Source organism: Cygnus atratus, chromosome 1, assembly GCF_013377495.2.
Source record: "Cygnus atratus isolate AKBS03 ecotype Queensland, Australia chromosome 1, CAtr_DNAZoo_HiC_assembly, whole genome shotgun sequence".
NCBI lineage: Eukaryota > Metazoa > Chordata > Aves > Anseriformes > Anatidae > Cygnus > Cygnus atratus.
In genome coordinates, this window is record NC_066362.1 from 128,240,731 (window position 1) to 128,268,042 (window position 27,312).

The 27,312-nt window shown below is 43.1% G+C and overlaps 1 protein-coding gene across 1 annotated transcript; it reads right to left on the reverse strand.

The window, feature by feature from the left end:
• Window positions 1-2,819: 2,819 nt before the first annotated feature.
• On the reverse strand, window positions 2,820-26,623 carry GRPR (gastrin releasing peptide receptor). Its single transcript, XM_035542034.1, has 3 exons — window positions 26,205-26,623; window positions 6,437-6,788; window positions 2,820-3,212 (listed from the first exon to the last, which is right to left on the reverse strand). The coding sequence occupies exons 1-3, from the start codon at window positions 26,621-26,623 to the stop codon at window positions 2,820-2,822; spliced, it is 1,164 nt and encodes a 387-aa protein (XP_035397927.1).
• Between the last annotated feature and the right edge of the window lie 689 nt (window positions 26,624-27,312).

Genomic DNA, 27,312 nt, shown 5'->3' on the forward strand with positions numbered 1-27,312 from the left:
TGCAGGTGTGCCAGCAAACATCGAAATAGCTCTAGATAAGGAATTGGACTGTTGCAGCAGCATAAAGTACATCATGTTTTTGAAACCAAGGTAATGAGACAAGTAGCAAGAGGCAGAAAACTAATTACAGCTACAACTAATGCAGTGACGTGCTAGGATATTTCTGAAAACTTTCTTGGGTTCTCTTTTCCCTGACCTCAACTGCTGCATCGAGTGTTTTAATTATTTTAACACAGGGATGAAATAGGAATAATTTCAGACTCAGAATTGCTCTTTCTGAGGTATTAAAAAACAAGTGTAAGTTTGTGAAATACATTCCAAAATACTTTTTTTTTTTTCTTTTTAACCATTAACTTTTTTTCACTGGATTTTTTTTTTTTTTTTCACAAAACCACCAAATTTTCTTAAAGGTGTTAAACTGGGGCTGGGGTGGGATTTGAATAAAATAAAGAATTTCATTGATAATGTATACTCTAGTTTTCCACTGAAAAGGCCTGCCCCATGTTGCTGAAAACTCAAAGAAGTTGCAGGCATTTTAGGTTTCAATGGAAGTTTTACATTTTACATGGCGCTCCCTCTAAAGATTTGCCTATCAGCTCTGAAAACAAATGGGAAAAAAAAAAAAAAAGGAATAGTGAGGAAATGAAGCAATGGTGTGGCTGTGACACATGCGAACACCTGCAGCTGCATTGTTGGAAACCACTTTCCAAATGATAGCCAAAACCCCCTCTTTCCTGTCCTCAGGGGGGTCACTAGCTCTGCTAAGAAGAAAAGAGTGAAACCCACAGCACTTGTTTAATTCCATGGTGCCGCATCTTCATAATTTTGGTGTGCTCAACACAGTGTAGCCGTATTCAGCGCAGCCCTGAGGGAGCTACAGCCAGTGCTCTTTTCCCCATGTTTACAATTTGCTCACATCAGAGCTGTGTTTTCCCCTTTCCCTCAGAAACATGAATTCAGAAATTATTGAATTCTCTTGTAGAGCAACAGTGATCTGTTGTTCATTACCAGTCAGGACACACAAGGCAGCACAGTCACTGCGGCTGTGGGTGAAATGTGCAATTCCTGCTTGCTTTCCATGAGATACTTACATGGCTGAAGAAAATATTTAGTGAAAAAAAGTCTCAGGCAAGATATATTCTTCTCATTTTGAAATATTGTAAACAGCTCAAAACTCAACAAAACTCTCTGAAATGATCACAGGCCAGGCTGGTCATCAGGAGCTTCACGTTAAAGCTCAGGGAAAGCACCATCCTGCTGAAAAAAGCAGTAACAGAGGCCTCAGACAGCCCAGTGAATTGCAATTAACACCACAGCCACACACTTGGACAAGAAAGAGAGTGGACTCAGCTGGAAAATGACCCCACTGTGTTAATTTTTCAGGCAAGGAGATCCTCACCCAGGAGACACTACTCTCTGAGCCTGCAGCCCCTGCAGACAGCAGGTCCCGCCAGCATCCCTGGGCACCCATGGGTGCCAGGCTGAGTGTGATTACGCTGCATGCCTTTTCGACATTCACCCAGCACGCCTAACACAAAGTTTTACTAGCTTTCATTTTTCTTTTGCTATGGTAAGAAACAGGATCATCCTCACAGAGGATGAGGGCCATTAAAAACTCAATATTCCGCTGCAGGGATTGGTTTATAGCCTCATTTGTAGCAGCTTGCTTTATCAGGTGTGCAGCCTCATTGCCTGTCCTATAGCCCACACGCTTCGAGAGCTTGTTATCTGCAGGACACTTTGCTCGTGTTTCCAGGACAGCTGGTGCCTGGCACAAGATCTGCTCTGGAGCGAACATTACAGGAGGCCTGCCTCGCTAGGCTGCCAGCCAGCCTTGTCACTCGGTCTCCACAGATTTCTGTGAAGATAGAAGGAAAAAAACTGTAGGCCGGAGATCAGACCTTGCATTGCTGATGGTTTCTACTGCATAACTGGTGAGTTTCACAAAGCACTACTGCATGGCTGCTCTTCATTTTCTGTTAGATATCTATCCTTAACCAGACCCGACTAAACTTCTGTGGTACCCCTTAGGTGGCGAAACACTTTCACTATCTCCCACCTTGAAGACAGGAAGAGCAAAGTAGTAACGCTTGGAAAATGCCCTTCTGTCTCCTCCATAACATGGCAAAAGCTCACACATTTGAAAACTGTAAACATATTCCAACTCACATTTATTTACGTTACTGCTTTCACATTGATGTAGTGCAAGATACTGCTCATTTATTTCAGATGGGGCCATCAACATACCCCAGTAAACTCTTGATATTTTTTATATCATGAATTAATACTGTACTCCAAACATTAATAAATACTTGAAAAGTCTGTAAATGACCTACACTGAACTCCTTTGTAAAAGTATTTACCTTATTTAAATGGATTTATTTTGGTGTCAAAAATATTATGCCATGAACTGCTGGATGCAACTGTTCTGATGAATTTTGTGCACCCGGTGTAGTCTTTGTCATTGCTGTAAGTCTGTCTGAGTTTGGGATTGAGCAGAAAGTGATGAAGAACTGGCAGAGCCAAACTAGATTTGATCTTAAGACGCTCACTTCACTCTCGTTAAAAGCAGCAGGTCTTGAAGCAATGCAGCCCACCCCAGGGAACTCCTGCGGGCAGGTGCTAAATGACCTGCTGCTCCAGACATGCCACAGTCCGGGATGAAATGTTGGATGCTTCCAGTTCCTCCGAGTTCATTCTCAGAGCGCATCAGACTTCCTCACACACACATGTGCATGTGTGTGCTACTCAGCATCCCCACAGAGCAAAACCAAGCAGCTGCACTAGGTACGTCATGCAGTGGTCCTCAGCTGCATGTTTTAGACATAGCCTTCATGGCAGATGTGGTTGCCATTGATAAGGCTAAAGGTGGCCAGGGAGTGGTTGGTGCTCTTGAGGGAGGTCATTCGGGTGGTGCTCCTGGCCATGCTCTGGGACCGGATGAGGAGGCGAGCTCTGCAGCAGAACAGCTGGTTGTTGAACTGTTTCCGAAAGCTCTTGCTGAGCAGGTAGAGAGCAAATGGGTTGACGCAAGAGTTAGTGAATGCCAGGATCCGAGCACAGATGCTGGCGATGAAGTGCAGCACTGAGGTGTCCACCTCTGAGTAGTGGTAGGATCGGTATAAATAGATGATGTGAGTGGGGAGCCAGCAGAAGGCAAAGAGACACACAAAGACCAGTACTGTCCTGGCCAGGCGCTTACGGGATTCAATCTGGAAGAAGAAAGAGAAATGCAGGTTAGCAGATATCCCTAGCTTGGACCAATAGCTAGCTATATTTTCCCAGTGCTGCACCTTAAGGGTTAGCACGTGACACCTGCACTAGTTACCCATATATAACATACAATGCTATGTAATATATAGAAAAAATAATATTAATAAATATTAATATTAATTATGGAGTAAGGGTCTGGGATATTTCACAGAGCCCAGAGGCAGGACTTTCTGCCTTGGGGCCATGTGGTATATGTACACAAATGTGCTGCCAACAGCTTACAGCCCTTGGAGACCAAACACAGTACTCAGAGGCTGAAGGAGCTGGAGAAGTCAAGAGAGGAGATTTTGTGCCTACAGAAACACCAAGGCAGAAGCACGGTGGACCCTTCAGCTGAAAGAGCTGGGGTCACAAGGAGCAGGTGGCTGTAGGGAGTGACCAGATGGATGACCAACCACCTCTCATAGCATATCTGTATCTACCCAAGGGGAAGGTGCTGTTATGATGTCAGCTAGCTCGCAGTATAACCTTCACACAAACAAGACACACTTTTGTTTTCCTTACATGTACAGGCTTGGAGTCAACCCAAAGTATTGCTCAACTGAGGGGAGCTGAGGTAACCCATACCTTATCTTTTGTACACCAATGCTGCACAGTAAGATAATGCCACTGAAAAACACGTTTCTTCCTAACGAAGACAAGATCCATGATGGAGGTCACACAAAAACCGAGGATGAATGGAGTTGCCCAGAAAGACCTGCTGAAATGCTCTGCTCACTGGGTTATACTGCACAGCAAGTATAACATTGGTGCCTTTGCAGGGATCATAATATTCTCCTGTCTGGTAATTTCTGCACCTCTTCTCAGACACTTCTAGGGTATTTGCTGCCACCTGCTTGCTCCCTGTATCTGAGAATGACCTGAACAGCCTGAAACTTTCCCCATCCCTGGCTACACTGCCCTTGCTCTGGTGCTGGTGCTGCAGCAGTGCCTGGCCAGGCTCCTGGCCACCTCCTCATCCTCACTTACCTTCTGAGCTACACAGAAACTTCGGAGCTAGATCAGAAACTGAGCAGCTGACACAGGCTGGTTTTTGCTCAGGACAGCTGCAAGGAGGGAGTATGTAGGAGAGACCTGATGTGCACATTTGGACTTTATTTGGTGCCCCTTTAATGGCACCAACTGAAAACTAGCTATTGAGCTTAGAAAGAACTGACATGTACCAGATGATAATGTCTCCAGGGAGCGGTCTGAAAATTAAATCCTTCGAGAAAGGGCTCTCCGCGGCTAAACCATATATTCTTTTTAAATGTATCCTTAATTTGATACAGGGCTATTGAGGCCACATCTGCACTATAAAGAAAGGAAGCAACGCAATAAAGAAATCAATACCAGTTATCTCAGATGGAGACCTATAGCTCCTGAATGCACAGCAGGACAGGAATGATGGACTGATGGTGTTAGACTGTAGCCTAGCATTTTGTTTTCTTTAGAGCTCTCTCCCCAAAACCAAAGGGGGAAAGGGCTGCTTTTACAACTAACTTTATTGCCACTAATCAAAACAGTCATTGAATCTACAAAAACATGGCCTGTAGTGGAAAAGATTTATAGACATTCAGAAGAGAAAAAGAATAAGGATTTAAGGGACAGCACATCACTTAATGGGCAGAAAACATAGCTTTCCATACCAGTTGTTTCAACTTAGTACCGGAAGGCTGTGAGAGATGATTGTGTTATGTCAACCTAAGGTGGAGATGTCAACTTGGTGCAATTATATGGATGCTTGTTCAGCTGAAGAATGGCTTGTGTCAGTTTAGCTTAGGTTGAAGAACCTCTCAGTTGAAAGGAAGGGGATCTGTCAAGGGAAATAAGTTGTTTAGAAAGAAGTTACCTTGCTGTTGCTTTCTTACTTAGACAAGCCCAAGGCTTAGATGTATCCCAATTTAAGCAGTGGCCAGAAACACTCAGCTGCACATGAAGGATTTGGATTTACCCCTGGAGATAACTTTTTCTCCCTAGTGGCTTACAAAAGGAGCAGCCAAGAGTGAACAGTCACCTGCTGAATGCCTGGAGTTAGTTTGGCCAAATCCTGGTTAAATCCCCTGCACATTTTCAGCCACACATTTTTAACCAGAGCATGAGACTCAATTGTAATATATCCCAGTTGAGCCAGCCTGGCTGTGAGTTCTGTGGTGGCACAGCTCAGGGACTTTTATTTAAACAAACAAACAAACACTCATGAGTGATAATAACAGAGGTATCTCTGCTTTCAAGGGTACAAAGGGGAGGTTAAGAGCCTGCACTGGTCCAGAGTAAATGTCTTACATATATAAATCAAATCAGTCTTAAGGTGAAACTTGAGGGTATGACCTATTGGAACAGAAGAAGATTGACCAATCTGGTGTATTAGAGGGCAGATAACAAGGGGGCAGGCTGTTTTGTGCAACAGCACTCCCCTCTGCAGATCATAGAAAAAGAGGCATTGATAGATGGAGAATAAATGAAAGGTTTCAGGGGAAGAAGACAGGCCTCTCCCTTTCTCCTGAGACTTCAGCCTGGATTGCACCACTGCAAAGATCACACCATCCACAAGACGTATAACTTCAGTGCATCTATTAGGAGGCCTCACTATCCTGCTCTGTCCTCCTTCCTGGGGACCCTATGCACAGCACTGTTATCCTCCTGTCTCCACTTCCCTAGTCTCTCTCCAGCCTGTACTGGTTTCTCAGCATGGCACAGCACCAGCAGATGACACCCTGTTGTCATGTCTCCATGCTGAGGACTGAATCAGAGCCAGAATTTCCTTCTGCATGAAGAGGGACAGCTTTGTGAGGCAAGACTTTATCCAAGGTTCTCTCTGATAAAGGAACATTGATAAGTTTTGATTTTCTGCCATGCCACCCCTCAGCTTTGATCTCACAACACCATGCTCATCTCTGCCCCATCTCCTGCATCCTAGTCAATACCTTCCCAGGCTCTGGCCTGAGTTTCCTGCTGTGTTTGTTGTGGTAACCACCCTGTCAGAGTCTCCAGAGTTAGAAACATGAGATGTCTTTAATGTTGTGCCTCAGCTTCTGTCAACCACTGCAATTCTTTTAGCCCATAGTCTAATAAAATTAACACAACAGATGCAGTCTGCCCTCATGTCATTTTCCCTGTATGAGCCCTCTTTGCTACTAGGTTCATCAGGAGTGTGGATTTTTGAAGAAAGCCAAGTCTCTACCTGTTTTCTCACATGTAAGTTTCCTTCCACGGGAATGTTGTAAGCACTCCGGATCAAATTCTTAGCAATGAAATAATAATAAACTGATATGACAGATAGAGGAATGATATAAAAGATCAGAAATGATGCCATCGAGTGGATTTTTGGATGCAGCTCATCAGAATGTGGGTAAGGAGCACAGCTGATGAAGGTTTTGTTAGTCCCTTTGTCATGGAAAGGGTGCAAATCTGAAAACACCGCTTCAGGGATGGCAAGCAGCATGGAGACAATCCAGATGATAGCAGCTCTCACACAGATCTTCATCAGTGCATGGGACGCTTGGATCTCCATTGGTCTTACTATAGCTTTATACCTAAAGAAAAAAAATAAAAAAATAAAAGAAGAAAGAAGAAAGAAAAAAGAAATCATTTACTGACCATAGCACTGGTCATGGATAAAATTCAGGCACCATATTCCTGCTCATTCTTTACAGACCCCTTCCATTTAAAAACAAACAAACAAAATATCCCATTTTACTCAAGATTGAAATTTTTTTCTGCTGTTTTAAATTTTACCGTTTTCAAAAGATTTCTCATTTTAAAGCAGAGATAACTGTTATGAATCCATTCAGTTTCATGTGTATTGATTCTTAGTTAATGTAATTTGTAATCGACCCAAAGAAGCACAGTACTGCCTGACATTAATATGTATGTGTCCAAATAGCATTAAGATCAGAAGTACAGTCACAGACTTCTCTTCAAAGGCATACAACAGTTTACACCCCATTGCAAAATACTGTTGAAAGAAACTGAATGGATTACTGAATTTGCAGATTTTGTAGCACATTTCCTTTTGAGCTGAGTATGCTTACCTTCTGGAAGCAAAATCTGATGCTTTCTCAATCTACAAAGAGTGTTGCCCATTTAAATTGCTGCTTGGTGCTGTAGATGGCAACAGTCCATTGTCCAGAACTAAATGCTCCCAGGCTAATTAGCCAGAGATGCTAACTGGCTTTCTTAAAGAAAGAAAGAAAAAGCAAACAAACAGCAACAACAAAACAAAAACAACAAAAACATAAACATAAACAGAAGAAAAAAAAAACAACAAACAAAAACCACCACTATTACTTGCTATGCTAGGCATGTAGAAAATATTTTTTGTTTTGCAATTTTGTCTTTCATGATTTCAGCCCTTTGGAATACTGCACTTTAGAATCCAAGAAAATGGAAGAAGCAAAGTTATTTGAACCCGATGTGTGGAACGAGAGGACAAGAGAACAGAAGAGTTTCATATCTGCTAGAGCCCTGGTCTGGCAGGAGTGTACACACCAGGTAAGCCAAAATTTACATATGCATTTAAAGACTACAGTAGAAGGAAAAAATTAATTGAGAAGAATTTCCAAACCTACAGGTTTCACATATTGTTATTTAAACTAATTATCATAGCAATTACAGTCTGCTGAACACTTTTTTCCAGGATCCACCTCACACTGCCCATGACAATTTTGGTCCCTTAATCACTGTCAGCTCTCTGAAGATTGATGATCCATCCCTACGTGGGTGCTCCAGAGTCCTTTCATAATCTCCTTCCAGGGTCCTGACTGTCAGCCAACTGAATCAGGCACTGAGGCAGCAAGTACAATGCTCTGGAGTTGGGCAGACATCAGTTCTGCACTGTTTTAACTGGTTAAGTGCATTATTTATGGGATAAACACAAGTTCAGTTTCTAGTTATAAGCAATACCCTGTTCAATGTACCTATCATTTCCCTCTATGTGTGTATGTCTGCATCTGTGTATGTGTATTTTATGTTGTACACACATATTTATGTACATGTATTATTCATGTACATGTACCTACAAACACACATGAGAACATACATGCACACGTGAATACATACATGCACACATACATACATGCTTATATTTAAATTGCGGGTGATCAAATACTGGAACAGGCTTCTTCTTCAAAGAGAACTCCAAGGCCAATTAAACAGGGCTTTGGGGCAATTGGTTAAAGGATCATGCACATGGGTAGTGTTTTCCTCTATCCTTCCAGTAGCAGAGAACAATATTGAAAGGAACAGGCAGACCCAGCTGATCAATATGTAGCTCTGAGGATGGTGTAACCTGAAGAATTTTGGTTTTCTCAATCATGGGATGGTCTACACAACACCAGGCCTGCTGGCATCTAATGGGATGTACCTTTTTCAGAGGAGCTAGCAGGGCTGGTCGATAGATCTTTAAACTAGATTTGAAGGGGAAAGGGATAAAACTAGGCTTATCAGTGATAAGCTATGGGATGGTATGCCAAAATCTGAGGGACTGCACGCTAGTGAGATTCTCCAGTCTGCTCCATGAGGTGCTGGGTACAATGAAACACATTTGAAATGTTTCTACTCCAGTGCACACAGCATGAGGAACAAGCAAGAGGAGCTAGAAGCCTTGGCTCAGTCCCAGAGCTATAACATCACTGGCATAAGTGAAACCTGGTGGGAAGAGGCCTGTGACTGCTGTGTTATGGTGGATGGTTACAGGCTTTTCAGAAGGGATAGGCAAGGCAGGCGAGGTGGGGTGGTGGTGCTGTTTGTAATGGAGGAGCTGGGCTGTAGAGAGCTTACAGCTGGAGATGACAAGGTTGAGAGCCTCTGGGTAAGGATTAAAGGACAGTCAAATAAAATAGATTTGGTTGTGGTAATTTAAATCACCCAGACAGGATGACAGCACGGATGAACTATTATTAAGGAACTAAAAGGTAGTTCTAGATCAGCCACACACATCCTAATGGGGACTTCAACTTGCCAGGCATAAATTGGGAGTGACACAGCGCTGATATAAACAGGTCCAGGAGATTCCTAAAACACCTTGATGATGACTTCTTGTACAAGTACAAAGGGAGATGACTAGACAAGATGCCCTGCTAGATTTGTTACTTGTAAACAGAGAGGGTCTCATAGGAGAAGTGGTGTTCTGGGGCTGTCTTGGCAATAGTCATCATCAGGCAGTCAAGTTCAAAGTAATAAGGTAATAAGGTAATAGGAGGAAAAGTGCCACCAAGACTTCAAACCTGGATATAGGGAGAGCAGACTTCAGGCTGCTCAGTGAACTAGTTAGTAAGGTCTGCTTTTGAAGATATCGGAGTTCATCACTGCAGGTCAATTTTTAAGTACCGTCTCTTAAGAGCACAGGAACAGGCAATTCCAAGATACTGGAAGTCAAGCAAGCAGACCAGAAGGTCAGCTTGGCTGAGCAGGGATTTTCTTCTAGAGTTTAGATGGAAAAAGAAAGTGTATGGCCACTGGAAGTTAGGTCAGGCAATGTCTGCTCACGAGGGGAGCGGAGGGGCAGGCGCTGAGCTCTGCTCTCTGGGGACAGCGACAGGACCCAAGGGAACGGCATGGAGCTGGGACAGGGGAGGGTCAGGCTGGGGGTTAGGGAAAGGTTCTGCACACAGAGGGTGGTCGGGCACTGGGACAGGCTCCCCAGGGCAGTGGTCACAGCACCGAGCCTCCCGGAGTTCAAGGAGCATTTGGACAACGCTCTCAGACATAGGGTCTGATTTTTTTTTGGGTGGTCCTTTGGGGACCCAAGAGTTGGATCTGATGATCCTTGTGGGTCCCTTCCAACTGAGGATATCCTATTGCTCTTAAAATATTATATTATATTCTATGATTCTATGATTCTAAATATGGTGTTACAAATGCTACAGTACAAAAATGGAAGAGCTAGGCTGAAAAAAAAAAAGGCATCTAAAAGAGCTCAGTTTATAGTCAGTTTCACCAGATTATTTACTGAAACACTAGCTAAATGAACACCTTCAGTAAACCCTAAAGAATATAAATGCAAAAGGAAATGAATTACATATCAAGGTATTCATAAATTTAGTTAATTCAAAGCTCTTTCTGCAGGTGTTTATTGTATGCTTATCAACATGGCATGTTAGCATAATTACTTTAGGGATTTTCTTCGATATAATATAGCCAGCTGAGAGAACACTTTCCAGTATTAATTTCCAGTAATATGAATGAATTAAAGTATACAGAGAAAGATAGAGTCTGACTTATTTTTATTAATATTAATAGATTATGGAGAGTCAGAAAATTAATCCATTTAAGGTTATTAGTACATTTTAATTAGACGTGGCATTTCCAGACAATATAATTTTGAAAGAATGTAATTGCAAATGTCTAGGAATGCTGGCACTGATTATTAGGCATTTAGTTTACTTTATAAAGCCTGCTACAACAGTTACAGAAGATGATCTGAGAGACTTTTTGCTCACAAGGTGTACCGTTATGAGGTCAAAAGCACAAAAAAAAAAAAAAAAAAGAGGAAAAATAACTGTAGAAAAAAAAGGATTTGAAGATGTAGGTTCTTACATATAGGAACACGGGTGCATATTTTCTTAAGAACATAACAATTAAGTAAAATTATTTTGCTGACTATCTGCATGACTTTTCTGATGGTGGGCTAACTTATTCAGAAATCTCCAGTAATTATGTTAACCTGAGTATTAACGTTTAATTGCTTAGTATTGATTTGGTGGGAGTCTTCATTTCCAGCTGCCTTATGCATGGGTTGATGGGTGTCCCCTTAGCTTGCATTTCAACAGCTCTGCTTTCCCTCATGAACTTTGGTTGTGGACAGTAGCTGCAGAGGATTGCTGTGTCCAAGGCCACAAGGTGGGCACGCATCAGAGATTGACCTCCTGGGCTGGGCTGGTGTTGGGAGGATGATGGATCTTCCAGTGGTGTGTGCTCAGGGAGTGAAAATGCTGCACATCCTGGTTAGTTTTTGGGGGTGGGCTCAGAAACTCCTTTGCTCCTTTACTTTTTCACACAATTTACATGGTAGGGTCAACCTTGGATTTTAACGTCTCGTTGACATTGCTTAAGGAGTACAACAAGGTAGACTGGATTTGACCAGCACCTTGTCCTGTTTTTCAGACTGTGTATTTCCAGCTCATGCATCAAATACTCTTCAAAGCTTTCCACAGCTTTGTCCACTGACATTTCTTTTACAGTGAGATAGTCTTTCCCTTTCACCTACCAGCTTCAGATCAGTTGCATGCCCACTTCTCAAACAACAGCAACAACAACAAAAACAGAAAAAGGACAGCTTTGGTGCTGGTGGCTGTTACCTTTCATTTTGCACTGCTTGGACATGGTGGTGGCCACGTTCTCTGGTAAGTGCTGTGCACTGTTTTCCTGCTCTGCACAGTCACGTCAGTTGTGATCAGCATCACAGCAATTTACACGCTCTGGAACGCATCCAGTTTTCTAGGGTAGGCTACCCCTTTGGGACATGAGAGATATCTAATCCACACCATTTACATCTCCAGCAAATGCCTTTTAACTCCTTATCGTGTTCTATTTTATCTCCTGAGAAAAGCACATGTTGAAGGTAAGTAGCTGAGGTGTGAATGGCCACCCGAGGGCTGACTGAGGCTGAATGAATCAAATCCACTTCTCCATGTCTGCATCAGACATGTCTACTACTACAGCTGCCCAAGGGCAGGACATCAGCCTTGGTGTCAATGGAGAGAAAGAGGTGAATCAGGGGGTAATTCCTCCAGTCCAGAAATAGGTGCCTGAAAGGAGTGGGGTGATAAGTCCTCCAGAGTTGCTCCTCTTTCTACTTTCTGTAGACAGAGCTCAGGCAATGAGATAATGAGTTTCATAGCTCATTTTAGATAGATACTTTCCCATATTTAACCTCCAGCATTTGAGTAATCCAATCCAAATCTCAGCTTGTCTGCAATAAATCCAGTTATGGTCATGTATTTATCACCTCTGCTTGCTCTAACATTCATTCTCTCTAATTTTTGTATGATACCGACCTTTTTCTGTTGTAGTCTTTCCCCTGCCTGCTTTAAAAAAAAAAAAAATCTTGAAAGAGATTAAAAAACAAAGGTATGACTCATGCCTCACAACAAAGGCCAAAACTTAAAAGGAAAAATATGCCTTCTGAAGATTCAGTTGAATAAAATGACACAGTCAAGAATTTGTGTCAACTCCAATCTCTCCAGTTGTCAAACAGCCCAGATGAAAGTGACTGGGTTGCTGATCTGACAGGAAATATGAATGAGGCTCTGACCTTTACTACTGCTCAGTCTTTGAACTTCTCTGTTCTCACTGTGCTTGCTAGGTAGCAGCCTGCCTCACACACAACAGATACCGATGACCTTCTGGCCAGGATGGATGCCAGCACATCTCTGTGTCTCATGGTCTCAGTCTCAGCCTGCACAAAGAAATTACACATGGGGTTGTCTTCAGTGCAATTAATGCAATGATAGGATAGCCTCAGAAATAGTGGGTCAGAGTTTTGGCCAGATTGAGCACCTCTTTGTGAAGCTCTGGCAGATCAAAACAGTTTGCAAGATGCTGCGAGGACTCAACAAGCAAGGCAATCCTCCCCTCCACCGGACATGAAGCTCCAGTGCTGTCTCTCTTCTCCACGTCTTCAGACCACCAAGAGGAGCCTGGTCAGAGGATTGCTTCAGCATGGTGACCCAAACCATGAAAAGGGCTCACGAAAATCTGTCCCTGCATACTGCAAAGTGACTCCTCCACCTTAGGAGATGGGGCTGGCAGGGTTTGGGGCCAGAGGCATTTTGGAAACAAAACCTGAGCTGGTATGGCATCTTCAATGCAAGAATTCAATAACATGTAATGCACAATCACTTCTTAACCTAATCCCAGTGATTCAATTTGTGACTTTTGTAAGTTTAACAGTTAGAATTAAAAAATATGCCAGAACAGATGGTTAGGAGCCAACAAAGTATGTACTTCTCATTGAATTCTGGAAAATATCTTACATGCGTCTCTTAGGATCTCTATTGAGCTCATTGAGCAATTGTTTCTCCCAACTGAAACTACTGAAATGACCATAAACCACCAAAGCGTGACACCCACACAAGGTTTTTCTGTGGTAAATACTTTTCCCACTGAGGTTAATAAGTCAGGGAAACTGGAAAACTGTGTCATTATCCTTGTGTTAATAATAATGCTACTAACGATAACACCACATAATGTACTCTAAAACTTTATGCAAACATTGGTTAATACTGTACACTTAGCCCCAAAGGCACAACTTCAGATATAAGCACAGAAGTAGCTTTATCATGAAAAAGACAGCTAAGACCCCAAATGGATGTCAATTTCCTAGACACAGCTTCTCTGCTGGTGCAGAATATTCTAGCCATCTTTGTGCTCCACAGCTGAGACAAGAAAATGCACATTGGCTGAAGTATAAATGAACTTTGCCTTCAAAGTCATATTGCCTGTATGTTCCTAGGCATAGAGATCTGAAGGGTTGCTTTCACACTCACACTAGGGGAGAAAGGAACTTATCCCTAAAATGGCACCTCCAGTGAATCCTTCATGTTTCTTTTCCTGCCACCTTCATCCACTTACTTGCTGCCTGCTACATCAGCCACAAAAATGAAATTAAAACAACAAAAGCACAGGACGAAAATCTGGTGTTTCCCTTGGATTTTAAATTGATTTATCTCCTCACCATTTTTATTTATTTATTTTTTTTAGGGAGGTAACTTCATGCTTTGTGGAGAAGCTTGTGCTGTAGGCAGCCTTAATTTGCTTTCCTCTTTTATGATTGCTTTGTATTAATGCTTTCCCCTCTTCTCTTATGTCAGTAATTACAAGTAATATAGATGTTCCATACAGTCCTCATTGTATACTTGGTAGATATGGGATGCAAATAAAAAGACAGGCTATTTTATGCTCAGAGATACCACCTCCTGCAGTATTTTTAAAACGAGGAGGTTGGTAGATCTTAATTTCAGACAAAATCACTTGTGTCTGCTGTAATAATAGTACCTCTGTGGCCAAGAACAAATGAAATTTGCAAAACCTGGCCTGCCTTTGCTTCATTACCAACCACACTGCTTAGACTGCATCAGGCTCACAGAAAGATTTTCCATATTTCAGACCCATTTTCTGTTTTTTCTCTGAAGGTAGAAAGCCACTTACAAACTTTTTTATCTGTTTAAACTGAGCTTTATTTTGAGATGTTGAGCAAATGTGAACCTAAAATTTAAATAAAAAGCAGGATTTTGTTAGAATGGACTGAAGCCTTACAAAAATAGTCATTTAAATTGCTGTTACATAAAAACACTGAGTTCTTCCCAGATCTAGAAAATGAGCTTCTGAAATTGCAACCACTTCCTATTGTGATGATGGAAGAGCTGCCTCTTAGTCAGGATATCCACATATTTCTTCTGTTCCAACCTGTAACTGAAAGAGGGAGAAAAATTGTCCCATTTTTAAGCTTAATGTGTGCACCTTGATCTGGTCTTGGCCTGTGAATAGACTGAATGAAAATCTTCTCTTTAAAAAGTTGTAATTACGTTCTGCTAGTATCACATTATCATTTTGCCCACACAATACGAAGGACTGGCTCAATTACCATGCAAAAAGCCTCAAGCAACAGAGAAAAAGTTGATCCTATGCTAAGACTGCATAAATGAAGCACATGGAGCCTTGTTGAGTGTGAAGTCTGAATTTGAAAGCGACGAAAAAGCCTTACTAAATATTGGAAGAACTTTATGAGAAATGTGATGTCCAAAACTTTCTCATTGCTTCCAGCATGAATGTTATGAATATTTATAGCTCCAAAGATAAATAATTGAATAAATCCACAAAATTGCTAGACTGTCTAAGCCATCAGCACCCTACGACAATCTATTTTGGGTCTATCTGCTTTCTGCATACTTAGTTAAGATTATCGTTATTATGCGTGACTCTTGGGTGAACATCTGTTATTCAAATCTTTAGTAAATTGCACGTGGGCACAAAGACATCCCTGACGGGCTAGTCTTACATACATTGGCAGGTACTGTCTACTTTCTCTCTCTTTCCAGTAATTAACATTCAAACAGAAAGAAACAGGATGCAATGAACGGAGTGGCGTAGTTCTACATTTTTGAAGCATGTTTCCCAATTTCAGTCCATGTACCTGCACACTGCTACATTAGTCTGAAATCTGGATGAATGGGAATTTCAATCCAGGAATGACTGGGGTCGACACTGAGACTACACACTGGGGGGAAGAAGACTTACATAGTAACTATATAGTAATGACTGTGTTATTCCTAGTCATGACTATCCAGAATACAAGATATTTCAAAAATTAACTATACATATAGGAAGCAACAGATGTAAAGGTCACTGGAGTAAATAGCGGATGTCCCATGGGCAATGCTGTCCTTATTAGAAAGACCCCCTAGCACTTAGGGTATTTATTCTCTGCAGGTGACCTTCATTCACGCCTGTGAATGAAACCCTGATCTCAAGTCAAAGATTTCAGTCAGGTCAGCCTTGCCATTTGCCACAGTTCTTGAAGTTGGACATAAGACCTGCTATCTGAGGGAGGGATGGGACCTATGCACTGAAATACATCCTTTGATTTCAAAACTAGTGAGCTCCCCAACACAGCCAGTGCCCCAGCTGGAGAAGCTCCTTGGTGCCAGCTAACTGCTGTGCAGTTCTCTGAGTGCTCAGCACCCAGTATGGACAGGGGGATGTGCTGGTGCCCACACTGCACGGTGTGGGATCAGGCACCACCAGCGTGGTTTGCTCATGCCAGGGCTGCTGGTGATGCTTTCCACCTAAGGATTTGCTGTAACAGGACAAGTCTCCAGTGTTGTCAGTGGTGTAGGACCGAGGGCATGGAATTAAAATTTTAACAGGGAAGACAAAGCTGGGGCCTCAGGTGCAGACCCTTCATCTCACTAGACAGTCAGCCTAATTTCTCTGGAAAGCACAACCTTCAGTGCACAAAAGGAGCATCAGTGGTTAACCTAAACACATGAGGTAACTGCTGAATATCTCACAGAGCCTGCAATAGAAATTCATTGGAGTTTCTAAAAATGGCAGTTTCTCAGCCCCAGAAGTCCTGCCTGTGATGAGCAATAAATCAATATTGTACTTTGCTCTGACAGAGAAAGAAGAGCTCATCACTGACCTACAACTTAACAGTTCCTTACACCGTAGCACTTACACTACAGTGCACAGCCATGGCACCTTATTTTTGTTTTGTGGAAAAAGGACAAAACGCTGTATATATATGGAACCTAAAAGAAGCAGGCTTACTGAAGTTAAAAACAGCTGCCAGTGCAATGGACTGGGAATGCAAATGTAAAGTGAGAAATGCTAATGACACAATAGCAGCTGACCACCAGCCTCCTCCCTTGCCACACCTTGCCTTGAGTGAGAGAAAATGAGGAGTTGTGCTAGAACCTCAAAGAAGTAATTAAAAAAAATCAATATGCAACAGATGGGAAAAAAGCAAAAGTAAATGACAGCAAATATTGGAGTTTAAAAATGTCGGTGTCTGATAAGGAAAGCTGGAGGAACCAACAAAATATCAAAGGTCACTGTGTGACAGACAAATGTGCATTTTTAAATACATCGGGAACAAAAAAATCATTAAGTCAGGCATACATATAAACAGTGAAGATACAAACAATGATGGAGACAAGGTGAAAGGCAATCACTAGATATTTAAGCCCAAATGCGGAGGAGGTGTCCACAGCTTGTGTGCAGTGCTCTAGATGTAGCAGAAAAGTCACCAGCTGTATTAAAGAAGATGTGAGCCAACATCTGCAAGCCCAAAACATTTTCACACCAGCAGGCCTGAATAATTTGCACCTAGGAGTATTAAAGGAACCAGCTGGGGAATAACTGGTGTTATTTTTTTATTTTTATATTTTTTTTACAAATCTTGAAAAAATAGAGAAATTCCCAAGAACTGGAGAACTGGCTCCAAAACTGTGAAGTTCAAAAAGGTGGAAGTTGTGACTGAGAAAAGTGCAAGAATTTGGGCTGTCCAAGGCCATTAGTAGATGGTAGAATGGAGAGGCTAATAATACTAACAGATGACAATTAATATTAGTCCTTGTTGTTTAATGTATGGCAAGGTTAGTCTTTTTTTTTTTTTTTTTTTTCTGTTGTCACAAGGTTGTAGGTGATGTAAGAAGGGTGTGTGCCCTGCTGGCATACAAGCGAGCAGCCTGTTTGGGCATGCTTGTATGGGTGACCTTGTTAGATGTAGACTTGCCCAAGAGTGTGCCCAGACACGCATGCTCCTCCCTTCTCCATACATGCCGAAGTGATCCCTGCCTCTCTCCTATGAAACAAGGGTTAAAAATAGATGCCCTGGCTCAAGAAGGGGAGCTGGTCCAGGTGAGGACCCCGAGCCCCATGGCAACCCCAGAGGGTCCCCAAACATGCTGGTAAAATTGTAACAGTGCGTGGAGCCATTTGTAGCCTGGGTCCTGGGAACCTGCTCTAACTGCAGTACTATTTACTGCAGTTATCAGGTGCCTTGGGCAAGGTATAAAGCCTCTGCTGGGAAAGTCTGCAGATGGCACAGTGGCTGAGCAGACTGCAAAAAAATATGTCAGAGTCATTGGGATAAATGCCCATAGTCTAACAGAAGCCATTTTAACTCATATGAGTGCAGTGCATGTAGGACCCAAGTGAGCAGATTATGGCAAAATAATTGGGGGGCTTTCAAGGAAAGGAGAACAAGACTTTGGAGCACCTCTTATACACCTGGTAATCAAATATCCCGTGCCATTCTTATGGTGTTATGGCTTTAGAGCAATCAGTACCTGAGCTAGCTAGTATAAAGCTGTCAGCTATGCTTTTATGATGCGTATGTCCTTTCTGTGGCTTCATCAAAGACAGGTGTCCCAAAAGGCCATTACGTCCATATCAACTTTTAGCTCCATGTTGGGGCTAAATAGTCTTAACACTATCCTTTACTGTTGTTATTAGTTTGATTATTAATAGTAGCAGGGAAGTGATGGTGTCTGTGGTGCCTCCAGCACTGTAGGACCATGGTGAATGGTCTGTCTGTGTTACCATATGCTTTTAAGAAGAATATCAAATAGCAGGAAGAGTTCAGAATAGTCTGCCAAGAGGAGGTTGAATCAGAGAATACAGCTTTAAGCCAGTGTAGCTGGATGATGCCTTCCAAGGAGCCTTGATCACCACAAGAATGCATTTTCATATTAAGAAGATAAGCAGAGGTAAGGGATATTTCCATCCTGCTGAGAAAGGCATACACAGATGCAATGGTCAGAGGTCAGACAAATTTAGATTGAAATATGACAATTTCCAAGCAGTGAGGATAGCAGAATATTGGAGACCAATGAGAGGGAAAGGGCACCTTTAGTTAGAATATTTTAATGTTGCCTCATGTCACTGAAATGATGTTTTAATACAAATGCCATGAGATACGCAGCAGCCTCTGTGTGTGGGTGGGGGCAAGAAAAGCAGCTGAACTTGATGCCTGGAGCCGTCAGTTCTGGCCCAGCATCTGCAGCTCTGGCTCTTCCAGGCCATTTGACCAGCCATGACTAAATCTCATGCTTCAGAGTTGCCTGCAGGTATGAAGAAATAGTTTTTACCCTTAGAGTGCCACTACTGCTTTTTGTCCTGCCCTCCCAAGGAGCCACAGGGACTGTACAGAGGGCAGACAAGGACAGGGTGGACAGAGCTTTGGCAATGCTTTTCCCTTTGATTCTTGACAGTTTGCTGCACTCCGGCTAAACTGATCGCCAGCCTGGGGTCAGGAAGGCAGTTTTCTGCAAGGGACTCCATCTTTCTGCCTATCTCTACATCACACATATTGGCTGGTGCTAAGATGCCTTTTGGTGCCTCACCACTGGAATGGGCTCAAGCATCACGTTGGTTTCTGCCCAAGACACAGGCTGGTTTCTGGACACTGAAATTCCCTGCTCTGCTCGATCAGATGGTGTGGGGGCAAACCAAAGAGCCTGCTGACAGGAGCTCGGGCAGGACCCCATGGTCCCCAGCTGGTCCCCAGCTGCTCACATGACATGGGTGAGCTGGGCACGCAGGTGCAGAATTGGTGAGAGGCAACCGGAGGGGTCTCTGCAGGGTTAACGCTTGAGTCACTTTTCAAAATAAAAAGAAAACAGGTTATTCCGGAGGCTATCTGCCAGCAAAGCTGATATAGGATTTTTCGCTGCACATGCAGGCGAGCTTTTTCAGCTGAAATCCCTTTTCCTCTTTTTGGCCAGGCTGTTGCCCACCTCTGAATTCCACGTACGAATGCCTGAGCTGATGTGACTGGCAAATTCTCTGTGGCCAATTGCTCTCCTTGCTAACGGTGCACACAGCACCTCATACCACGAGACCATGACAACTGATTGGGGTTTTCAGGTTTTACTGAAATGTAAACAATAGGTAATCCAACTTTTCTTCCTTTTGATTGCTTAAATATTGACAGTCTCCAACACATTAGCACTGACTCTAACCCTGGATTCGTGCGCTGGTCCCACTGATATGAATGGGAGCTCTAATGTTCCTGTCTATAGTACTGCATCTATCATGTTTTAGCCATCTGCTCCAGCTAATCAAGATACTCTGAAAGTTTGTGCTGTTGATCCGTTTCTCTTGGTACAGATGGATTCAGGAGCTTAGGAAATGAGAGCTAAAACCAAGAGTGTTAAGAGTGTTTATATTGTATTTACACAGTGGGCAGCAACACAGTATCTAAGACTTGGAGCAGGGGATGAAAGAGATACCTGTATCTCCCTGTGTGCACCTTCTGCCATCAGCACAGGAAGAGCAGCAGCAGGGCCACCATGCCAGCAGCACCAACCTGGCAGTGCCTGCCCTGTGCTTCAGTGGGAGAGAAGGCTTTGAGATGGCATTCAAAGCTCCTCAGCACTTCTTCTCTGGTTTGGAAGGACTGATATTCTGGCTGAGATCACATTGGTGGATCCAAAATGCACGTGTGAGGGTATCATTCTGCCAGCTTGCATTGACCAGACTCAGGATTGTCTTGGTAGTTCAGAGAGCGGCTTTCTCAGCCACCCTTTCAAAACCTTCCTGAGGCTGCACACTAACTTACAGCACAAGTAAATTGCCCCAAAATTGTGCCTTGGTGACCGGAAGGGATTTCACGAATGCTGCTACTAGACTGCCTGGAATTAATTCATAACCACCGTGGACCTGAGACTTTGTAAATGATGTATTAAAGAAAAGCATCATTCCGTAAATCAACTCTGTGGAAATCAGTTTGGCTTTTCATAGAATCATAGAATATCCCGAGTTGGAAGGGACCCATAAGGATCATCAAGTCCAACTCCTGGCACCGCACAGGTCTGCCCAAAAGTTTAGACCATGTGACTAAGTGCACAGTCCAATCGCTTCTTAAATTCAGACAGGCTTGGTGCAGTGACTACTTCACTAGGGAGCCTGTTCCAGTGTGCGACCACCCTCTCGGTGAAGAACCTCTCCCTGATGTGCAGCCTAAACCTCCCCTGCCTCAGCTTAACACCGTTCCAGTGGGTCCTATCACTGGTGATAACGGAGAATAGGTCACCTGCATCTCCACTCCCCCTCGCGAGGAAGTTGTAGACTGCGATGAGGTCCTCCCTCAGCCTCCTCTTCTCCAGGCTGAACAGGCCAAGTGACCTCAGCCGCTCCTCATAATGTCTTCCCTTCTAGGCCCTTCACCATCTTCGTCGCCCTCCTCTGGACACTCTCCAACAGTTTAATGTCCTTTTTGTACTGTGGTGCCCAGAACTGCACACAGTACTCGAGGTGAGGCCGCACCAGCGCAGAGTAGAGCGGGAAAAGCTTTTCATAGCTTTATTTCAGGGTGGCACACTTAATCCTCTTGTGGAGCCATAATCTGGCATTGTAAAATAAAACAAATGAACTGACATGTAGATGTTACTCCTTCTCTGGTATTGTATGTATTATTAATAGTGGGAGCAGGAGACATCTAAAGCTCAAAAGGGATGAGTCCACCAAATAAATATTTTTTGCATATTCAGAGAAATCCTTCTAGAAATTCTGGGTCTGTTTCTTTCCTTCCACCACTGATTTTTATTTTATTTTTTTTTTGGGGGGGGAGGGGGAGAGAGGATTGTATGGGTCTTTATTTCTTACATAAACAAACTTCTGCATGAGTTCAGAGGAACATCAGAAGGTTGTGGCTGTGACCCACTCCAAGGGGCCAGGGCATCTGGACCCACTGCTGCATCCCTGCATCCATACCTGCATCCAAGCACTGAGGTCAACATTTGCAAGAGTGATTGCCATTGTTAGTGCCCTTATTTCAGGTCTCAGAGCTCCCGTATTACTGCAATTCCTGCTGTCTCCAGCTGGTCTCACCAAGGTAAGCTACGTAACCTCATATTCATAATGTCACCCCATGTGCCTCCCCACAATAAATGTCACTGCCTCCTATGACTGGCTGGCAGCAGCTCAGGGTTTCAGGCATTCCTGCAGTTTTCCAGCACTAAAATCTGGATAATGCAAGGTGCTTAAGGTAAAGATTCTGCTTGCAAACTCCAATTACGCTTTACACTTGCTCTGTTGTGTACTTGTAAAAGAAACATTACTTCAGGAAGGCTTCACTGCATGAGCACCAGGGCATTTCGATTTTTTTACAATCTCAGCAAAACAGTGGGCAAGTATGATCAGTGCCTGACAGCTTGCCTAATTTAAATGCAAATGTCTAAACCCTGTCAGTCATGGGAGAAACAGTCAATTAAATAAAGACATCTCCCATGACAAGGGCAATTAAATGGGCTGCTTTTCCTCTTACTGTGCAAAGATTTTCCTTAATTTCCTGTCACTTGCTGAGCCAGCTTTGGCTTTTCTGCCTGGGCTCTCAGCCCAGGTGTGATCGCTCATGCAGGCTGCCTCTATACCTTGAGTCTCTTGCAGGAGGAGGGCAGACAAGCAAACTCAAGCTCCCTTTTTGCAGGGATGAGCTGAAGAGTAGCTGAAGAAATCTGCTGCTCTGTCGGAGCAGAAGAGCAGCTCAGACAGATGTCCTTCCCCTGCCAGCCTCGTTTGCAGCCCTTCTAAAACACACAAACACGCATACACACTCATCGACTGCTTGTTTCCTTGCTCTTGTATACTCGGCCCTGGCGCCTAATCGCTCCTGGAGGGTGGCTGTAAGCACACCACAGGCCTTAACCCTGTCCTGGCTGCTCTGTAAATCTGCCAGGCTCAAAGGAAAAGTCTCACAGGCAGCTCCCACTGCTCCTGCAAATGTGGCCAGACAGATGAGGACACTATGCAGCCATCGGAGTGGTCTGGAAGAAAATACATTTCTAATATTGTTAAATCTATTTTACCCTACCTCACACTCTTGAATAATTTAACTTTAGCCTGATGCAATCACTTGGTTTTACACAGAGCCAGGCTGAACACCCAGGGACCCCATGGCTATGTCCTGTGTAACGAAACCTGTGCAGATCTGCACGTGTGCATGTGCACACAGAGCACCTCGCAGCCTGGGAGACTCCCACTGCAGGAAAAGATGAAGCTGGCAGTTTGTCCTTCTGTTTTATTCTGAGAAAGGTTTGCAAGCGAGCAACAAATCCTCTGTATAACCTCTGGGTCTTGGCGGGTCAAACCACGGAGCTGCTTTGAGTGCTCTGTGGTGGAGGCTGGCACTTAGTTCAGCATCTGCAGTCACCAGGAGATGACAGAGTCGGTGTTATTAACCCTGCCTAACACATGATGAAGTGGAGATGGAAAGAATAATAGTGTACCTCAAGAAGGTACACCTCTGCCCCCATGATGTGGGGTGAGCACAATGTATTAAAACTGGGCCCCTGGTCTTCAGAAGGGGATGTAAAGCAACAGAGATGGTTTGTGGCACTGTGGTAACTTCTAGTAGACTTTTCTCACCACTCTCTGCCATAGCGTATTGGCTCATCACATCCACCCATTGCTTTTCATACTATGTTTCAATGGGCACATCTATGGGAATAACCCTGTTGTATCACACTGCTTTTTCTTTGCACAGCAGATTTCTGATCCCAGGGATACCAGGTCTCTAGGCATTACCACGACACTGTCAGCAATGCCTGCAGTTGTTCCTACTAGCTTTTTGTTAATAGAAGCGGACTATAATTGACTGTTTTATCTTTTTTTTTTTTTTTTCCCCAGAAAATGAATTATAGACAAAAGTCTGTGGTGCACCGACAGGTCTCCCTTTCCTTTGGAGACAGTGCTGTGAAGTGTTATTCACATCAGATGGGTTAGGAGGTTTTTCTCTCTGAAGGTCCATGACTTTGATTCATGAGAACAGGGAAATTCGCATGTTTCATATGAGCATCTCAGGCAGGTTTCATGTTAAACAGCAAGACTTTGTCTGTACCCAAGGAGGAAGGGAAGTATCCTGACACAGTGGTTTATTCTATCTCCTCTGGAGGTACCTTTCTCCATGGACTATGGGACACCTTGCTGGCTATCCTGGAGGGGCTCCTCCATTCAGGCAGCTTTTGCTGAGGGAGATGAGCTGTGCCTGAGCAGTGTCACCCACCAGACTCCTGAGTCCTCCTGTTGCCCTGCTCTGACCACAACACCCTCAGACATCTCCCTGCAGGGCTGAGCTGCTGCTCACCCTTCCTGCAAGGCCACATCTGACCTCGGAAGCAGCCTGCTATGAAACCTCTCCACACTCCAGGGTCAGCATCTCCTTGCCCTAGGGGCCACCTCAGAATGCTGGACTAATGGTCCCTCCATGGACTCAGGCAGGCATCACCACGCTGCTCACAGCCAAAGCATGTCTTGGAAGTTTTCCCTGTACATTTTAAGTTTATTTTCTTAATGATCCTGAAATGATTAATACTGTGTACTAGAGTTTGGGGTGACATTTCTCAGAAAATATAGATAGACTAATGGCCTGTGAGTTGGCAAAATGTAGACCATATTATTCCATAAGAAAATTATCCTAGCACTGCTGCTAATATACCAAAATGAAAACTTCAGTAAACATAATATATAAGTCCTGTTTGTGGTCCAGTGCACAGCAGTTAAGATTCATAGATCTAATAAAGGTAAATGTAATATTATTATCTCCTTCTACACTGAACAAGAGATGCATTCAAAGACAGCAAAATTGTCCCTTGAAGATGGGAACATAAAGTCTTCTCGCACACGCGTGCCCATCTCCCTTGTAGCCAACTGGCTTGGAAAAGTGTTGCAAAATTTGATTACCAGTGCAGCATGATGGTTAAGAGGATTCAGACAATGCTGAAGTTGGGAATTTAAAGTCACCAAAACCCAAGCTTGCTACAGCTGCTGTTTTCTGCTCTGTTGACTTACTTCAGGCAAAAACACTATTGATGTGCTGCTCAGTAAAAGCATTTGCCTTGTTTACTTTATGTGACGTGATCAGACAGCAAGAAATCTCTCTAATATAATCTTCTTTATGATACATTTTTCTTTACCTGACACTTTTTTTAAAACAACTTTGACCAGAGCTTTGGAAAGATGAATTCCCTGGAGAAATACTTATTTTCCTAACATTTTCTCCAGAGCAGGGTTCCAGCTGTCACAAGAAACTCAAGGGTGAAAGTGTAGGTGATCCTTTAGTAAAGAGTTTGTGCAGTTTTCCGATTTTCCCAGTGCTTTTACAGTAAATTGTCTGAAGACTTTTGTCTGCACATAGGCATGTTTGTTATCTACTATTGGAGCAGGCAGTGCTATTTTTATACATAACTATCGCAGAGGAGTTGAACTGCTGTGATACAAAACATATTGACCATTCTCTGTCTCTGAAACACAGCGTGTGATCTGCGTTTATTGAAATCCCATAAGGTATATTGAAATGTGTATGTGAACAGCCCTGAAAACTGAGCATAAACAGTCTGATATTTTAAACTAGGAGGTTGGGAGGAGACACACAGCATGGCATGCAAGGCACTACCTAAAACAAGGCTATTTCCACTTCCTTGTGACCAAGACAAAACTATAAGGATATTTCTCATATGAAATCTTAGTATTTCTGTGAAATTTCCTATGTTTAACATGGTGACAATGTATTCCTTAGTCTCTTTCTGAAGCATCAAAATTAGAAACAAGATATCTTGGCCTCTATGATGTGCATAGGAGCTTCTGTGAAGGCCAACAGTCTAACAAATACTTAAAATCTTTTCACAAAGAAAGGCTTCCTTCTTCAAAACAACATTCGATTTAAAGGTCTTTTGATTTTAAATCTGAATGCTCTGAGATAATTTTCCAAATCCTCACAGAAATCCAAAAGAGAGTTGGATTATTAGAAGCTTATCATCTGCAGAAAACCTTTTTCTCATATAGTCTAAAATAGCACAGCTATTACATACTCTTTTCACCAAACTTTATTGGAAGACAAAGTTTCCAAACCAACAGCACAGATCAATTTTGATTGGCTACGGGGCAAAGCATTTAATCAAGGGAAATGTACTGACTACAGTGAACTGAGATGCCTGACTTCAGGCATCTTTATTTGAGTACTTTGAACATATTTCATGAAATGTTGCTTCATATGGTGTTAGCCCTAAGGAAGCAAGCCACTAGAAAAAATTGATTCTAACTGCACTTTAAATTGCTGTTCCAGTGCCTTCACACTTCATGAAGTATGGAACAATTATCTTTTTGGCAAATATGGACATGCTGTCTTTTAGTAGAGCTTCTTTCATGAATAGCTATTTTTCCTCTCTGGGCTTGATCTGTTCTTGGTTTTCTTTTAATTAAGTTAGACTAGTTGCTAAACTGCACAGTTTAACCCAGAAAAAGTAACCTGCATTCAGCTTGTTTCTTCCTCAAGTTTTGTGCTCATAACCACCAGAAATTTAAAAGAATGTGTTCTTTTTCCAATGTTAGGTTAAAAATGTCACTTATGAGCAATGTGTTTGTGACCTGAAAATAGATGTCTATAATTGTGCATTTTACAGAACTGGAAATATGCAGAGTTTTCAAAGCTACAGCAGCAGGCTTACCTGTCAGCTGAGAGAGCAGTGAGAGTGAAGACTGACACCCCTACAGAAGTGAGCTGTATGAAGGGGATAAGTTTACATCCGATTCTGCCAAAGAGCCACTCATCAGCTAGGTACCTACTGGCATCCACAGGCACGCAAGTCACTAACAGCAGCAGGTCTCCCAGAGCCAAGCTGGAGATGAACAAATTAGGGACATTTCTCATGGATTTCACAGTACAGAAGATCTTAATCAAAGTGATGTTGCCGATAAGGCCTATCAAAATGATGATCCCGTAAATGGTGGGGATGGCGTAGAGGAAGGCTGGGTAGAACCACTCGTCGCTGAGGATGGAGAGGTTTGCACTCTGGTTGACTGAGATGTTGTAGAGAATGAAGTTATCCGTTTCCAGGTCCAGCAGAAGGCACTCGCCAGATGCCATTGTCCTACTTTTCTTTTCTCAGAAGACAACTTTTTGAAAATCCTTGAATAAAATTTCTTCCTTTGATTTTGCTGCCGCTTGGTTGCTTTAAACAGTCAGAAAAGTTTAAAAGTCATTTCTCCTTGTGAAACATTTTAAAAATAAATAAAACAAAAAACCCACTGCACGTTGCTTACCAGTACAGTTTCTATAAGTTGAAAGGAGAACATCTTTTACCAGAGTTTGAATCCTGGAACTTGTCTTTTCCTCGTTGCCTTGTCTTTCTGTTAGCTGCTCCCCAGCTCTGGAAGGCCATTTATCACATTCAAAGCCCAGTCAGTGGGAGGCATTTTCAAAATCAAGGCTAGTTAATTTCCCAGCTCCAGGTCTGCCGAGCAGAATGGAGTCCGAAACGAGGGAATTGCAGCCAGCAAGAACTTTTGGTAGTTGCTGTCATGCTGCATTCCCCATATCTTCTGGCTTTCAGCACCTGCACTCCCCGGCCGGATTTAAAGTGAGGGAAAAGCACGGCTCCTCTGACGGCTCGGATCCTATAGGCAGGATCTTCCGGACGTCAATTCTTCCCCGGCTTCCCATGATGAGAGCAGGATTGCTTTAAATGATCGCAGTCATTCCGTGGGAGCCGCCGGCTAGCGCCGGAGAATGCCAGCCACCTACTGGACAATCTCATCACTGCCTGGGTAGGAGAA